The following is an 18,286-nucleotide window of genomic DNA, read 5'->3' as shown; positions in this document are numbered from 1 at the left end:
GAGAGCAAATGAATCTGTTTCCAAATAGTGTCGGTTATAAATTGGGCAAGTTTGCAAGGTTCTGTGTTCACTTACAGAGAACTCTGTAACACATCTCAAGTATTAAAACTGCATCAAGAGCAATCCAAGCTAAAATAAGAACATTTTCTCAATGTACTTACACACTTGCTTTAGACTGTGAATACGACTGTTTTTGAGCATATTTTAAAACATTTTATTTTATTTTGGGGCAAAAATATTCATTTCTCTGTTGACTTTTATAATTCATTTGCCTCCATATCACCTTGCAGGAGGATGAATTGGTTAGGGACTTACTTGCTGGTAGTAGTGTGTTGTTTAACTTGCGCTTCAGAGCTGATTTTGCTGTGCACTGACATGGAAAAATTCCAGGATCATCTGGCAGAAGGTGTTTTAACCTGGCCTGAGTTGGGAAACACTTCAGAGAGCTCAACTTCTGGTTGTTTTTTGGCTAGAAGGCATACGAGTCAGTTTTCAAGCTTTTATTTCTCTGCTATAAATACAAGTTAGCGCAGAACTGCCCATCAAGCAGCAGCAGTTAACAGTGCCCTGTATAGTAGCAATGCCTAGACAGTAAAATTTTCCTACAAAGTTAGGATTGGGTCTGAAACCAGTTAAACGGTATAATATTGTGCAGAATTAAGCTTAGAGCAGTTAGCTTTCACATATTCATGCACTACACAACATCTTACCCTTTCACCCCAAAAACTACCCTAGAAGACACTCTATTAAAACCCAATCCCTAATCCTATACAGCCCATCCTATTACAGCACAGGACAACATGGATATGCAATTTCCAAATGCCTCCATAGCTAGTTTGGTAGATTTGGCCATCCTAAGGCAATGCAGTAATTACCTCATGTTTTCAGATAAGTTACTCAAAGAAAATAACACTGTACGCAAGAAATGTAACTACACAACTTCTGTGGAGGCAAAAATGTCACATACCAACAAGGTTGTCAGGAATATCCACACTACATTCCTCAAACAGAGATTATCTTATGCTGAAGTACTTAAAGGAAACCTTCCCAAATCGCAAAGAACCCCAAAGCCACTTAAATGCAATGCTGCTCCTTAGTAATGAAACACCAAAAGCAACAAACATCTCACATCAATCTACACCCAATTCTCTCCCAAATGCAAAGCCCATAAGGCAAGCATATACTTTAATACTCTTGTCATTGGGGACTACATTATGCAGCACACAGATGCCCCACTCACCAGGTTAGACAATCAGATGATGACAGTTATTTGCCTATCTAGAGCCAGGTTCCACAATATCATGCACACACTCAAGTCACTGCACCCCAGGTACCAATACAATTCTTATCACAGTCCATGTGGATGTAAATGACCTGAGATTCAACTCACTGGGCCATATGAAAAGAGAAAAATGTATCATGCTGAATATCAGTCACAGATAGGTACAAGCCTTGCTATGAGCAGCATTCTACCTTCACAGAAGATGATGCCACAGTATGACAACAAGTGATTGATTTTAATAATTAGCTTAGTTTTTAGGGGATCCAATATCTGCCAGTAAGGGAAGACAGGGTCAACAGATTATGTTTGCTTGCCAAGCATGGGCTGTACCTGTCTCCCCTAGGCTTTTGGATATTGACTTAAACTTTATTCATTACCCTACAGCCTTTTATAGACAATGCCAAAAAGCAAAGCTATGAATATAGCAAAAGTCTATAATCAACCTTAAGGTGTTACTGCTCAGTGCTAGTAGCTTAAACAAAAAAACTCCACACCCCTCAAGCCCTTTGCACTCTGGAAGATGTAGACACAGGTGCTGCGATTAAGATTTGGTTTAAAGCCACAGAAAGCACTCCTGCAGTGCAAGGCTAAATAGTCTTCCACACATTTACAGCAAAAGCAGCACAGACTGGGACCAAATGTGGAGGCGTCTCAAGCTATGTTAGTAACACGCATTCCTCCAGGTTGGTTAAAAGGGGTGATACTATGGAGCTCATCCATATACAAGTCACCATAGATGAGGTCCCTCACCATATCATGTCTAGCAGGTCACCATTTATGACCATAGTCTCTCACAACTCTTACCTAAACCTACTAGCAGTGATCACAATCAAACGAAACACCCTATTCATGGTTGACTGACTACCTCTCTATACACTGGGAAACGCATACTGCCTCAAACTCACAGGCACAGTGCTTCCTGGACTTTAACATAAACATCCTGGAACAGATAATGCACTGTACACTCCAAACAGAGGATCAGACATACTGGATCTGGTACTCACCAACATGGAACAGCACTGCAGCTCTCCCTGTTTCACATACTCACTAGTGAGGTTGGATAACAAAGCTGTCAACTTTAAAGTAAAAATCAACCTGGAAAACCTAGGTAAACCAGTAAAAGTTAGGAAATATTCTAAGGCAAACTACATCCTATTACTAACAGTCTGGCAAAATTCAAGGCTCCTTATAATCCTGAAAGCACCTACAAACATATGAATGGCGACACTGATGCTGCCATACCTAAAAGAAGTAAAACCAAAACAAACACTAAAAACAGCCCCCACTAATGTAATCCTCACCTAAGCAGGGTATATAATAGAAGAAGAAAACTAATGTCCAATATCAGAAAGAGTAACTCCCTTAAAAACAAGTGCTCTGTTATACATCTAAAGTCCAACAAGGCCAACTACGAGGTTAGGATATTCTTACAAGCTATAAGCAATCACAAGGCCTTCTTCAGCTATGTAAAGGTAACACAACTGTGTGCTGAACTGGTGAATAGTGCTACCTTCACCAATCAATGTAACATAGCAAATTTATGGTTGATAATAGTTGTGTAAAATCTTACCATAACCATAGATGTCCTTCTCTTCCATGTTGCAGTATTCCTTCCCCCTCATCTATCCCCCTTTTTCCTATTGACTTGTCTTACATGGGACCCACTAGACTATGGTCAGACTAGCCAGCATATGGCACCTAGCACCTCTTGTGGTCATCTTCTTGGCTGCCTCTTTTGGATTGCCCAGTTGGGCTTTAAAGTTTTGAGGTCTGTGCGTGCAGATGTTTATAGCCCTACGTGTGACATCCCACGTACCTACAACAACCAGGCTTGAGCATTTGTATAGGAGCCGACATTCAGGTCACTTGAGGCAAGGAATCCCAAACTAAGAATACTGCAACAGAGGATTAGGATGACAATCAACTCATACTTCACCTCCTCCCCCCAGCTACCTCTGTGAAATCCCCCACACACACTATCCCCAGCTAATAGCAGGGACCAGGTGCTGGCAGCACCCGCTAAAAACAAGAATGCTGCCTCCATGGGTCCTATCATCTTCCCTGGTTACCTCCTGAACTAACACACGACCAATCACGACCTTGAGGCATTCCAACTACAGCCTTGAAACAGGCTGCATTTCAAGTGAATGGAGGACTGCAATAGTCATTCACCTCCATAAGAGCAGAGCATCAACTGACCCAGGGAACTACGACCAGTCAAGCTAAAAACCCATGGAATGAATCATGGAAATGATAAACAAGGACATTAGCAACCTACATAGAGGACATATCCCAATCTGGCTTTAAGGGAAGGTCATGCCTACTTAACCTGGTAGACTGAGGGGCCCACCAAGGCAATACAAGAGGGTAAAAAAGTGCATACTGTGTACCTCAACCTAGTCAAGGCATTCGATACAACACCCCACTCACGCATTGTTGACAAGATCTCTGAGCTAGGTAAACATCCCTACATAACCCACTGGATTGCAGGCTGGCTCACAGACAGGACCCAAGAAGTCAGGATAGGAGAGACCACCTCCACCAAGACACAGGTTACCAGGAGAAAACCCCAGAAATCAAGGATAATGTTCTAGGCCTCTAGCTCAATAAGTCCACAGATGACTGCAAATTGGGCGCTATTATAGACTCCCCCAATACACCATCTTGCAAGAGTTTAACACAGACAAATGACTGATGCCAAACCCATGACTTAAACCTCAATGCTAAAAATGCATTATAATGCCTTTTGGGAAACTGTCAACCCAAGCTTTCATTGATAAAACACCCCTAAGTGTCAACCCAGTAGTAAAACATCTGACAACATACGTAGACAGCAACCTGGCCTTTGGCCATCACATAGCTAAGACAGTAAGAAAATCATTCTATGTTGCTCATCTTATAGGTAAGGGGATGGCATCCAGTTCCAAGGAAGTTAAGAGTGTCACTCTACTCAGCCCTTTACAGACCTATCACCGAATGCAATGCTCCCATTGGCCAGTATCTAACCAGACAACAGTTGCAACAGAACACAAAGGTTTCTTAACAGGAGAAATTGGGCATGAAAACCCTGTTCTATACTGTTGCAGTATAGAAGTCACCACTTGGGCCTCAGTGCACACCTTTACCAAACATTACAAACTGTATTTAGCTTCCAGGGCTGCTGAGAAGGAATCTTTGCCTAACTTACAAGGCTTCCTCAGAACCAGCTCGGATGACTCTGTTGCACATGTGCAAAACAAACAGTACCAGCAACACTAGATCCATGGAAATGAGCTTTGCTTCAGACAAACAATTTGCTGGAGAGACACATGTCCCAAAGGATCCTCACATTATGGAAGAGGCACAGTATCCATGTAAAAAGAACAGTTGTGTAAGAACTTATAACCTTAGATGGCCGTCTCTTTCATGTTGCAGTATTCATAACAGTAGGGAGGTTGTTGCCTGCAGTGCTGACATCCAGCCATTATACCAAAGTCTTGCTTCAGGAGGGTACGTGTGATGTCCTGTGCCATAAACTGACGTAGGATATAAAACAGTGACGTCCGCACGTACCCTCTTCAGAATGGACTGCCACATACACTAGTACTCCTGGAGGTTTAAGGAGGGTCCAAAGATGGTAGGCCCTAGAGATTCACATGTAGACTAGAATAAGGGTACTTATTAGGCTGTGATCAGTGGAGAGGCTAAAAAAAGTGACGGGATGAAAATATGCCCGCAGGCCAGTAAGGTATAAAAGGCTGGGGAGTCAGAGGGGGGCAGGTAGGGAGGGACTAAATACTGCAACATGGAAAAGGACATCTAAGGTTATGGTAAACTCTTACACAACTATTCTATTATGTCCTTCTATTTACATGACATGTTGCAGTATTCATAACAGTAGGGAGAGTGCCAAGGCTTTTAGGTATGAACCTGGGAGGAGGATTGGGGTCCTTGGTCAATGACACCCTGAAGAATAGACCTGGCCAAACCAGCTCTGGCCCTGGAAGCTAAATACAGTTTGTAATGTTTGGTAAAGGTGTGCACTGAGGCCCAAGTGGCGACTTCTAGGCTTGAGGCATAATCCACCCCCTTGAAAAAAAGCAGCTGAGGATGCAGCTGCCCTGGTAGAGTGCGATTTTGACCTGGCCCTGTAAGGTTTTACTATAGGCAGAGTAACATATTCCAATGGATTTAGAGATCCATGAGGAAAAACTTTGGTGACTGCCTTCCCTAGAGCCCTAGGGTGGAAGGAAATGAAAAGCTGATCCGATTTCCTAGTAAGTTTGGTTTTGTCCAATTAATACCTCAGTTGTCAGTGTGCATCCAAAGAATGTAGGGTCCTCTCTGAGGCATTTTGGGGGTTAGGGTAGAAAACAGGCAGGTTTAACGGTTTGGCTTAATGAAATTCATTAACCACCTTAGGCATGAAAGAGGGATTAGGCAACTCTATCCTTGTGGAAAATAAGGTAAAGAGGGATGGCCATAAGGGCTTGAATCTCTGATACCCTCCTGGCACAGTTAAAGGCCACTAGTAGTAGTTTTAAGGGTGCACAGTTTTAGGGTTACTGAATGTGCTGGTTCAAAAGGCGACAGACTTTAACTGATGAGTAAGTTAGTCCTGTGTGAAGGAGCTCACACAAATAGAAAAAGACCAAAGGTACAGGAATAGTCATAGGGTCCTGATTTTTCCTCAGACACCACCTGGAGAATCTTTTCCATTTAAAGATGTAATTTCTCCTGGTGCTAGGTTTCCTGGCCTCCTGCAGGACACGGAGTACGTCCTCTATATACAGGTGTCTGAAGGGGATTAGAGTCCTATCACCCATGAGGTCAGTTTCAAGTTATTCACTTGAGGATGAAGTAGGGATCCCCTGTTCTGTGCGAGCAAGTCTATTCAGTGAGGTAACCTGTAGTGACTGCCCTTGGCTAGTAGGTAAAGGGGAAACCAGTGCTATCTTGGCCAGTTGGGGGTCACCAACAGGATTTTTGGTTTGTCCTTCTGTATTTTGAGGACAACTTTCTGAATCAGAGTGAAGGGTGGAAAGGCATAGAGAAACATTCCCCTCAATGAAAGGAGAAGGCATCCACTTTCCAGGCGTGTGGATGTGGAGCCCTTGTGCAAAATTTGGGCATCTGTTTGTTCTGGGAGGAGGCAAACAGACGAGTTGTGGAATACCCTACTTGTGAATGAGATCTAGGAATACCTCTCTGTGAAGCATCCACTCATAAGAGGGAGCTGAAGCTCTGCTTAGTGTGTCTGCCATGACATTCTCTGTCGAGGGAATGCAGACTGCTACAAGATGGATGATTAGAGCCATTGCTAGAGTCCAGATTTGGATGGTTAAGCTGCAAAGGGGATAAGATCTTATTCCCCCCCCCCTCTGTTTATGTACCACATTACAGTCATAATGTCTGGGATCACTTAGAGTTCCTGGGAGTAGGACTGATTTGAAGGTTTGTAGGGCCAAATGGAGTGCCCTCATTTCTTTGATATTTATGTGGTCCTTTAGTTTTAGTGTGCATCATTTTCCCTGTACAGTGATCTGTTACTGGTTGCACTGTAGTACTGCACCTCAACCCAGTTCTGATGCATCTGTGGTGAGATCTAGCAGGGGGGCATTTACCTAAAGTGGGATACCCTGGTTGTGGTGGATGGTAGACATCCACCACTAGAGTTCTGTCTTCAGACACTGAAGTAGTGGGAGAGGCGTGCCCAGGGGATGGGAGTGTTGGCTCCATAAGTTCTTCAAGATCCATTGGATCTTTCTCATGTGGAGTCTTGCTAGGGGCAACATGGGTATTAGGGATACCATGTATCTGAGCATCCTTAGGAATTCCCATGCTGGCAATGAAGTAAGGTTAAGAGTGTTGAGGTAGATGGCCAGGTCCAGGATTCTTTGAACTGGGATACAGGCTTTCATTAAGTCTGTTCTGATTCTGCATCCCAAGAAAACTGCATCTTAAGTGGCTTGCAGATGAGACTTTTCCTTGTTAATAGTGAACCCCAATTAGGTTAGGGTGTTGATCACTATTTTTAGGTGCTCCTGGAGGACTTGGTGGTTTTGATTAAGTACCATAAGGTCGTCTAGGTATGGGTATATTTATATACCCTGTGTTCTGCAGTGAGCAATGCAGAGTGCTAGACACTTTGTGAACACTCGATGGGCTGTGGAGAGCCCAAAGGGCAAGGCAGAGATTTGAAAATGCCAGGAACCTACTGCAAAATCAGAAGAATTTCCTGTAGTCTGGGTGAATGGGAATGTGGAGGTAGACATCATTCAGATCCAAGGCCACCATGTAGGCCCGAGTGGGAATGAGTGGAAGGAGCAAAGGTAAGGTGATCACTTTGAAGCTAGGTACCTTGAGAAACAGGTTTAAGAAACATAGATCCAGGATTGGTCTCCATGGGCCATCCTTCATTGGTACCAAAAACATTCTGGAGTAAAAGCCTTTGTTTCTTTGGGTGGGTGTTATTTGTTCTATGGTGCCCTGGGCTAGTAGTTGTTGAATGATAGTGGGGAAGAGGTAGATTTGGTTTGCTGGAGGTTGAGGGATTCCCTACAAGGTGGTAACATCCACCAAGTCATAAAGCAGCCCCCTCTGAATGACAGAAAGTACCCATCTTTCTGATGTAATCTTCTGCCAGGAGGGTAGGGAGAGGGTGCGATGAAGGGACAGTGGGGTGTTTTGATTTAGTAATGGTAAGTCACAACAGAGGTGGTCTGGATTGATCAGACTGGCTCTGAAAGAGGGCAGTGGAAGAGGTGGAGGGAAACCTGGGGGCAGAGGTTTTCCTCGGTTGCCTACGTCCCTTTGTCTGCTGAGTAGTGTGGGAGGATTGCCTCCTGACAAAGGATGTTTTCTTAGTTTCTTTGGTATCTGGGAATGGGAGATACCAATAAGAGTTTTAAGCTTTGAAGTTTACACTTCTGTTGAAGGGATTTAAGAAGTTCAGCTGAGGCCTGGCCAAACAGTGCTTTACTGTCCAGGAGGACATTCAGTAGTTTTGTTTGTACATCTAAAGGCAGTGGCTGAAGTCTCAGCCAGGAGTAATGCCTTAGTAATGAGCTAGAAGCAGCAGATTTGGATGAAGCTTCCACAGTATCAAAACTGCACTTGGAGTGTCTAATTACTTGGGATGCTTTGGAAAGCAGTTTAAGCTGAGTTTTAATGTTGGATTCAGGGACCTCACAGACTAGGGTGGAAGCCTTAGCAATAGTGTCCAGGACATACTTAGCCATGTGGATTTAATAGTTCAAGGCTCTTATTAGCAAGAGTAGAGTAGGTATACACCTTTTTCCCTAGTCTGTCCATAAATTTACTATCAGTGGGATAAGACGGTAGAGGAAGGCAATTGCCTAGATGTCTTATCTGCAGAGACTGCAATAACAGCAAGGTCTGCTGTTGGGTTTCTAAAAAGGAACTGGGTGTCCTTTGGGACCTTATAAAAATGGTCAGGACATTTAGAAGCTGGTGGTTGTGAATCTGGAGTTTGAGAAGCGGCTAAGAAGGCATCCTGAAAGCCAGGAAGCAAAGGGGGCACAGCTGAAGGGGATGGCTGCTCCATTTGCAGCAGGTCAAAGTATCTTTTCTTACAGTCTGAGACCTGCCACTTAAAATGTTCCCTCATGAGGGACATGGTATCACCAAAGGTGAATTCTTCCCCAGGGGACTCTGGAGTAATGGGATCCTCCTCCTCTGGGGTTATGAAGTCTTTGGGTGAATCAATCTGAGATTCATAGGTGAAAAGAGTCTTCATCTGAAGAGGGCTCCTCCTCTGACAGAAGCAAAGGGGGTCCTGTAGGAGAAACAGTTGGTTGCAGTTAAGTCTGTAGAGCCTGGAATGCTTTAAACAAGCTTTGATAGAAAACTTCCCAACCTGGAACAGGTTGTGGTTCTGTGTGCCTAACTTTTTGTTTTCTCTTCACTGGAGTAAACTGTAGATAAAGAGAGGGAGGCGATGTCTGTCTGAGTGGAGGAAAAAGAGCAGGGCCCTCCGGCTGAATGAGTCGTGGGTTCCCCTCCGTCATCAGGAGTTGATGGCTGATTTGCCTCAACGGTCATACACAAGGTTTCCGCCAGTCCAGACTCCATCGTGGTTCCTGGCCCTGGTAAGGAAATGGAGGTCTGAAGAGATCCCGGGCTTTCATCAGCCTCAAGAATCTTCCCTGATGCCTGAGGTGCAGCATGGGAATCAAGCCTGGTTTTCTTGGCCTTTTTCTTCAGTGGCTGTTTGGATGGTGCCTGCTCCTCCCTCCATGCCAAGTGCGAGACATCGGAGCTTCTGATTTTCTAAATAAAGTTTAAGCGTGGCCAAATGGCTGCGAAGGGTTTTTGGGATGAATGATTTGCAAACAGGGCAGGATGTATGGCTGTGGGCCTGGCCTAAACAGAATATGCACTAGTCCTTGTGAGGAATCCATTTTCCACAAGCACACTTCCCCTTTCCAGTGGACATGCAAGCCATTAGCAAAAAAAAAACAAAAGGCAGCAATAAAAACCCCACAGGGTACATATGTGTAGCGATCGTCTGTAGCGTTTGTCTGAATTAGTGATCTGCTGTCCGAACTGGAGTCAGACCTTCACTGCAGCAAAAAAATTCTGAAGAGGGCACATGCAGATGTCACTTTTATACCCTATGTCAGTGTATGGCACTGGCGCAGGACGTCACACACACCCTTCCTGAAGCAAAACTTTGGTATACTGGCCAATGTCAGTGCTTCAGGCAGCAACCACCCTACTGTTATGAATACTGCAACATGTGAATAGAAGGACATCAGAGTTCATCCTTGACAACTGGAAGGGAAATCGTAAACTTAATCTCATTTTAGCCTCTCATTTCCCTTAAGGTCAGAGACCATCAATAAGAAAAGTATCATCCTAACACCCCCACTTACAAAAACATTAGTTCCTTCGATACCAACATGGTTTAGGGTGCGTGGCTAGATTTGTAAGGGCCCTAGTGGGCATTAGTCTAGTAACCTATAAAATCAAAAAAAAAAAATTGGTGTTGGAGAAATACACTGTACCTTGTTTAAGCAAATTTAAGCAAATTCTCTAATCAGAAGGATTTCATTTTCAATACAAAAGCAGTTTTTATCCACAAAGATTACTTTTGAACTAATTACAAAAGCAAGTCTTTCTAGTTACATAAAGCCAATTCATATTTAGATTTCTACACAAAGAAATGTGATAGAGAAGTATTTAAATACAGATAAAAAGGACAAAACATATTACAAACTGCATTTTGTAACCACATATATTTATAATAAAGTTGTGGAAATTATTAGGAAGAACTGGGCTTATTTCTTAGGGTAAATCCACCGCTTATACAGACACTCGAGGCAAGACTTGATATCAAACAAAAATAAAGCATACGGAACATGTTGGTTCACAATCATTTTGTCAGACCTGAGGAAAACGTGCAAAAGCAAATTGCTCTGTGTGAAGGAACTTTTGCATGCAGGGCTTGTAATACATGCAAATATAATACAGGTATATTTGACTATTAATGGCATAAGATTTTATGCTACAAATGTTGCTATATATACATACACTTTATATATATATATATATATATATATATATATATACACACACACACACACACACATGTATATATACACGCACATACATATACACACAAATTCTTGTAATTTCTGTTGTTTAGGGGGAACTGCCAGAAACCTTAGCTATTTTATTTTTAAATAAAAAACACTGAAACTTAGAGTCTCTAAATGTGGAGTATAATTACAAATGTTTAAAGAGATAGTCATCTGTATTTGTTTTTAATGAATGGTGATTTTGGTATTGTTTTGTGATGTGCAATTTTTAAAATCGAACTCTGAAGACTTGATTCGGGAGGAGACAATTATAATAAAGTCAATACACACACTGTTAACCCACATTTTCTTCTTTTTACTCTGTGTGAGCACGCATGAATGCGTGTATGTATATAGCTAAGATTTTTTTTTGGTGTGGTGGTGTTTTACACTACACTTCACTCTGTTTAACACAGTGTTGGGCATAATATCATTATATTTCTCTTTTGCAATCTTTGCTAACACAGTTTTGGGCATAATGTCATTATATTTATCTCTTGTAATATATGCCCTCCATTCCCTGTAAATCAGACCCTTCTTGGCCAATGACCCATTTGCTTCCTGACTTCAGAGTACAAGTCTGCTAAGAGGACTCATCACTTAAGGCAGTCATTAAGGGTGGCATTTTCCTTCAGGCTCAAAGCCCCTGCACACTCTTGGCAAAATGATGTGCAATAGGCATAAAAGCTGTGTAAGGCCCTCACTTACACATGGGAGTATAATGGCAAGCAACCCCACAATCTCAAAATACAGGAAATAGTTTACTTGGTCTCCATCCACCACAGAAATCATACCATCTCCATGTGCTCTTGGGTTGTGTGCAACCTCCCCTCCTCCCCGAGAGGTGAGGGGGCCATGCCCTCTTACTCTTTTGCTTCCCTGCCAAACTCCTTCAATGCTAGAGCAATCCATTTACAACACAATAACAAACAAGAAATCTTCTGGTGGTGGTGATCTACTAAAGCAAGTGTAGGAATGTTCCAGCTACAACAGCAAACAACTTGTAAATAATAAACATACAATACATTACCTTAGTTGGTGTAACAGTTGGAGCTGTTTGAAGCAGATAAGAGTTGTATGCTGGACTCTGATTATAGTACCCAGAGGTTCCTGATGTAGCAACTAGAAATTAAAAAAATATATAGCTTTTTAACTTCCACTTTAGGCTTATTATGCTAAGCTTCAGTAAGGTTTGCACAAGAACATTTGCTCTAAAAAAGTTTAAAGAAATCCTTTTTTATTTAACCTATTTCACAATAATGCCAGTCTTCCTTTACAAGTTCATGAAATCTAGCACAGTATTAAGCTACATATGACTTACTTCCAAAGCATATTTTAGTTGTCTACATATATTTCTATGCTTAAGGATTAGATGAAATGTTCTTTTTGTTTCTACTGCCCCTTAACCCCATGTACTAACCACTATCCTTTTGTGTGTGTGTGTGTTGTGCTACTCCTTAAACTAGTTCCTTGATTTTTTTAATCTATGATACAGAATTGGAACTGCTTAAACATAGTAAGGCTTTGCTGAGTCTAATTATGTTGGCTGCTAAAAAAAACAATTACTAGAAAAAAAGGAAATCAGTCTAAAACAACTTTACTAGAAGTAGCAAATATAGTAAAGGAGATAAAACTGTAATTGGAATCTTTAGAAAATGGTAGGAACAAATTACATACGAAAAAATGGGAATTGTGGGAACAATACATGTGGAGGAGGAACAAGGTTTAAAAGAAGGCAGGATTTGAATGAGCTAGCTAACGTTTGACAATGGGTAGATAAGTGATGTACAATGTTTGCAACTACAATTATGTCAACATGTTTGGTGATGTTAAATTGCAACTTAAATTGTTAGTATGCTTTGTTTTCATTTATATAAATGCATGAGTGCCTATGTAATAACTAAAGATGTTTCTTTAAAAAATAAGTCAAGGAAATAGTTCAAGGAGCAGCACAACACACACACAAAAGGATAGTGGATAGGATTTTGTGTGCTCTAATTATCACTTCTTTTTTAACAGCAGGTTCCTTTATAGATTCTACTAAACACTACCAATGCTGGTCTTTTGCTACGGATCCCCCTATTTCTTTCTTTGCCTATACTCCCTTTTTATATTGATCCTTGATGGAGAAGGCAATCTTTATCGTGCAGTCCAAATAAATATTTAGCCTCTTCCCATTCTATAACCCTTCCCTCTCTAGATATTTGCTCCCAATACTTTGGTTCTTCTACCAGTTTTCTGCAATAAATTCCAACCCCTTCTTGCCTAGTGTGTGTATCCCTAATTCAGGGCCAGTGTTAGCATTTTGGGGGCCCACAGCAGATGTCAAGCTGGGGGCCCCCCTATGCACTTCCAAGTCTATGTATCACCATGTCGCTGCCACCCTTCCTAAGCAACCTTTTAGTTCATGCTGGAAACTTTTAGTAGTATGCACTGACTGACATTTAGCTACAATAGTCTTACATTACAAGACTTGTGTACTACCCTGTGTTGGCCCATCTCACAAAAAGGGACATTTACAGTTACTGGCATTTAGTTGCAGCAATGATATATTGCAGCAACTCTATGTATAGGTCTGGACTTAAGTGAAATGGTGCCCTAGGCCTACTGTTTCAGATCTCCCCCATACACACAATAGCCTCCAGTCTTCCCCATTACCACTCCCCATCCTGGGCTCCCCATACCATGCACATTACTTGTTTTCTTCCTTTTCTCACATTTTGCCTTAATTTTCAAGAAGCTATAAATTTCTACGTGCTCTGAAGTGCATTTTAAAGTTTTTTTCTTTTTACACACATTTCCGTCCAATAGCTTGAACAGAAATTATGATTAAGTAACAAAATTGTGTTGCTGTTCAGCTTAAGTTTTCATTGCATCCTTTCAACATAAATTTCCTGAGCAAAGACAGTACCATAATAACCACTTAGGAAGTTTTATGTTTTTTTTTTTTTCTTTCAAGGAAGACACAAGTTGTACCAAGGCGAAGATGACAAAACAGTAGCTCACAATAAACTAACAACCTTTTGTTGTCTGGATGTAAAGATCCCTATCTGGGAACTGCCTGCCTCCCAATCTCCCCCCCCCAAAAAAGACTGCTAATGCATCCCTCTGGTGTTAGACTGGGATGAAGGCTGAGGTTCAAATTGCCGGAGTCATGTAATTCAAGGAACTGCTAATATACATATACATAGTAGGCCTCCTCACTCCTCAACTCAAACTGTCAAAGCCAGCCACCTGTGTATGCTCTAAGTGTGATTGTGAGAGTGAAAAAAATTATTATAGTAAAGTATTCTTTGTTGTTGTTCCTAGACCAGCTGTAGTAATCTTTTTTGTACACTTCCGAGGTATGTGAGAAAAGTAAAATAAACAATTACCACACTGTCCCCTGCCCAAACACAAGTTTTAATTACTGCATGTGCACACCTCTGAGATTTGACTGTGAGGAATAACACCACAATCTCGCCCCCACCATATATAACCTACAGCAGCTTTCTGTACACACACATCCGAACAGGGCTGGTTTTAGAATGGGTGCAGTGGAGAGCACAGGCCATTATCAACTTTATCCTAACAGGGTCATATCACACCCTAATCAGGTTAGAGAGCATAATCAGAAAAAAAATATATATATTTTTTTCACCTCATTTTTCTTCAAACAGTGTTTCTGGGGTCCCCACATGGTCAAGGATGATTAAAAGAGCCCTCTATCTCCCATTTATACAGTCTGGGGAGTAGGGATCCCCCAGAGTCTTGCAAGATCTAAGAGTGTGAATGTTCTGGGATATATTTTATGACGTCCTTTTGAAATATAATTTCTTGTTGGCTACAGTTTTTACTGACACTCAGAAAAATAATGTATGGGTCCTGGCATTATGCATGTGTGCAAAGATAAAACTCACTAAACATTTTCACAAACACACACACATTATATATTATTTCAGCAATACATTGTGCAACACTGGTACCAGCACACCAGATCAGTGACTGCTAAGCAGTCAAAAAGCAGCAGGGGTGGCTCACTTATTTACCTCAGTGAGGAGTAATGCAAAGCTGTCACTGTCCCTGATTTCACAGACCTTCCCTGATTTTGCACATCATTTTGTTGTCCTTTGTAACAAGTTTGATTTGCTTGCAAATCATTCGGGATTACACACAGTCAATAAAATCCAGACATTAGAGTTTTACACTTAATGTCTAAAAAAAACATGTTGATACAAAAGGTATTATTCTGTTATCTTTTTCATTTAATCAGAGTGATATTTAAAATGTGTTCCTGGTTTAAGTTCACAGGTAGGTACTAGGCTATTGGCCTTAGGGCCTATACAAGCCTAGCCAAAAAGGTACCCTGGCTTTCGCTACCCAAGAAAATTATTTTCCTGTGCCTGTCAAGCAGAGCGACAGAAGTGATCCCCGGGGCGAATTTCCTACTTCCCATCCAATCATCAAGATTTTTCTTGGAGTGCTAATAAGGAGCTCTGTTTGGCATAGACAGGTAGTCTGTTCCAGAGTATGGGAAGTCTTTGGGACAAGAATCTATCCCTCCAGCATGTTCTGTTTATTGTGGTGACAAGGTTTAGGTCCCTAGAGTGTGTAGCTCGGAGGGATTGGGATTTCTTTAAGTGGAGCAGGTCCAACAGCTCTGGGTTTGACATAGCTTTGTATGTTAGGCAGAGATGGCCTCTGAGTAGGTGATATGCGACAGAGTAAAGCTGGAGTTTTTTTGAGATGGTCTGCATAGGGCATCTGTTTGAGGCCAGTAATCCTCTTTGTGAGGTATTTCTGTGGCCTTTCCAGTTATTGCAGATGTCTTGTGAGGTACATACCAAAAGGGGCATTTGTACTCTATAATGGGTCTAATGAGTGATGAGCAGAGGGAAACAATGACCTCTTTCTGGATAAGAAACCTTTTGTGATGAGGTGTGCCATGTAGAAGGATTTCCTGACCACTGTGGCGATGTGATCATCAAAGGAGAGACTACTGTCCACCTGTGTCCCAAGGTCTCATCACACTTTCAGTGTTAAGTAGACTACTGCCTATGTGGTAGTTCATGGGTACAGAGTTTTTGCCAAAGGGGATGACCATGCACTTTTTGGCACTGAGCTTGAGGCCATGGCTTTGACACCAGGCATCTGTCTCAGTGAGGCCCTTTTGTAGGATGTCCACATCGTTAGGAGTTTTGATTATGGCTCCTAGTTTGCAGTCATCTGCAAACTTAGCTAGCCAAAGACCTTCTGTGTTAGCCTATACTTCAGGGAAGTAGATACCAAACAGGAGAGGACCCAGGACTGAACCCTGTGTACTCCCCACTTGTCACTGGTCTGAAGTCTGATTTGGAGAGTCTACTACTTTCACAGTGTGGGTTCTGTCAGTGAGCCAGTTGGCAACCTATCTTGTGACACAGGGATTTATACCTAGTTTAGTGAGTTTATCTATAATTCCAGAGTGGGGAATGGTGCTGAATGCCTTGGCGAGATCTAGATAGGCTGTGTGAACCACCTTACAGTCATCTATGGCTTTGGTGACTGCTTCAAAGAAGTCTATCAGGTTTAGAAGACATGATCTGCCTTTTACAAACCCGAACTGTGTGGGGTCAAGTTTGGAGATCTCCAATGTCTTTGTTTATGAGTTCCATGATGATACGTTCCATGGCCTTGCAGATCAGGCTCGTCAAGCTAATGGGGCTTTAGTTCCCAGGGTCTGTTGTGGCTCCCCCTTTGTGGAGTGGGATAACCGTCGCGGTGTGCCATTCAGTGGGCACAAAGCCTGAAGTGAGGCTATGACTGAACATGGTACTTAGGTGGGGTGTCAGTTCATTCTATAGTTCATGTAGAAGGCAGCCTGGGATGTTGTCAGGTCCCATGGATGCTGTGTGCTTGTCTTTGGAGTGTGAGGTTTTTACCTGTGCAGCCGTGATTACAGGAACTTTGCATTCTTCCGGTATAGAGATGGGCCCTTTAGGGAGTGAAAGGGGGGGGGGGGGTAAAGTTAGCACTGAACCTATCTGCCAGGATGTTGGCAATATCAGTTTGTTCTGTATATTTAGTGCCATTGTGCTGTAACTCAGAGCAGATCTGAGTGTTGCCATAGAGATTCTTGACATAGCTATAGAATGCTTTGTGGTTGTCTTCAGAATCAGTGGCGATTTTGTTTTCATAACTAGCTTTAGAGGATTTTATGAGGGATCTCAGCTTCTTACTGAAGCTGATTGTTAATCCAATCATGGGATTTTACTCTTTTTCAAAACAGTTTCTTTCTTCTGTTGTAGAGTTTGTTTATGGCAGACCACCACCAGATTGGCTTCCTTTTTTTGGAGGATAGCATCTTGGTTTCTGTTAGGGATAGCATGATCCATGCACTTGTGCAAGTGTTTATAAAGTGCAAGTGTACAATTCAGCAGTCGTACCTCTATTGTCCATCTGCATGGGTGTCGTGAAGTTTACCACTTCTGTCTTAAGAAGAGTGAAGTTCGCTTTGGAGAACTTTTTACAGTTTTCCTAATGGGGTGGGGGAGGGATGTGGATGTCTAGGGTGATTAACTTGTGGTTGGATCTGACCAACAAGGAATTGACCTCTGGTGTGGAACACCGGTCACCCATGTTGGTGATGACCAGGTCTAGGATATTGCTGCCCCTTGGTGGGGGTGTGGATAAGTTGATTCAAGGTGATGGAATTAATTCCAGAAAACGATGAGCAAAAGAGTTGGTACAAGAGCAGTTTTCCCAGTTAATGGTGGGGTAGTTGAAATTACCCATTATTAGGGTGTTGGGTTGTACCCTAATATTTTCCAGTGCATCAAGAAAAGAGGAGTGGGAATCCTAGGGCATGGTGGGGGGTCTGTAGCAAGCTACAATCTGGACTGGGGTCTTGCCCAGAGTTAGTTGAACTTGGATAATCTCTGATGCATTATGCTTAGCAAGTAGCTTGGAGGTGTGGATATCCGTAATGAATATGAACACGCCTCTACCTTTAGTGTTTCGGTCCGGGTTAGGTGGCTGAAAGGTGTGGTATGAATTACAGCCTGGTAATGCAGGGGTGCTCTCTGGAGCTTTGAACCAGGTCTCTGTCACTGCACAAATGTCGATGTTTGCCATTTTAAAGAGTGCCTCGAATGAGTGCATTTTGAGGTTTAGACTTCTAGCATTGAGTAGCATTACCCTCAGATTTTGCTTGCTTGTAGCAGTTACAGTGGTGAATTTGTCATTTGAACCTTGCCTAAAAAAGGCACTATAGGGATGGCAAGAGCCTTTGCCAGTATCCGGAACCCCAAGGGCGACAGGTGCAGGCCATCTCTGGCAAAGCATTGTGGTCTGTCGATCATGTCATCCCAGGCAGAAAGATACCGGACTCCCTTAGAATGACACCAGAAGCTTAGCAAATTGTTGAAGTCAATCATTTTGTCCTTGTACTGTGGTATCATTCTGG

General features: G+C 42.3%; 1 protein-coding gene across 1 annotated transcript in view; it reads right to left on the bottom strand.

Annotated features, from left to right (window-relative positions):
• LOC122801555 (E3 SUMO-protein ligase RanBP2-like) overlaps positions 1–18,286 on the bottom strand; it is a 2,328,503-nt gene that overhangs the window by 1,022,880 nt on the left and 1,287,337 nt on the right. Inside the window, exon 13 of the mRNA XM_044070992.1 lies at positions 11,894–11,985. Within this exon, the coding sequence (XP_043926927.1) occupies positions 11,894–11,985 (92 nt within the window). The remainder of the gene's footprint in view (positions 1–11,893; positions 11,986–18,286) is intronic.

This window comes from Protopterus annectens, chromosome 5.part0 (assembly GCF_019279795.1).
Source record: "Protopterus annectens isolate FY-2018-M chromosome 5.part0, PAN1.0, whole genome shotgun sequence".
NCBI lineage: Eukaryota > Metazoa > Chordata > Ceratodontiformes > Protopteridae > Protopterus > Protopterus annectens.
Note: the sequence above shows the minus strand (reverse complement) of the source record. Positions and strands in the feature narration are given on the sequence as shown.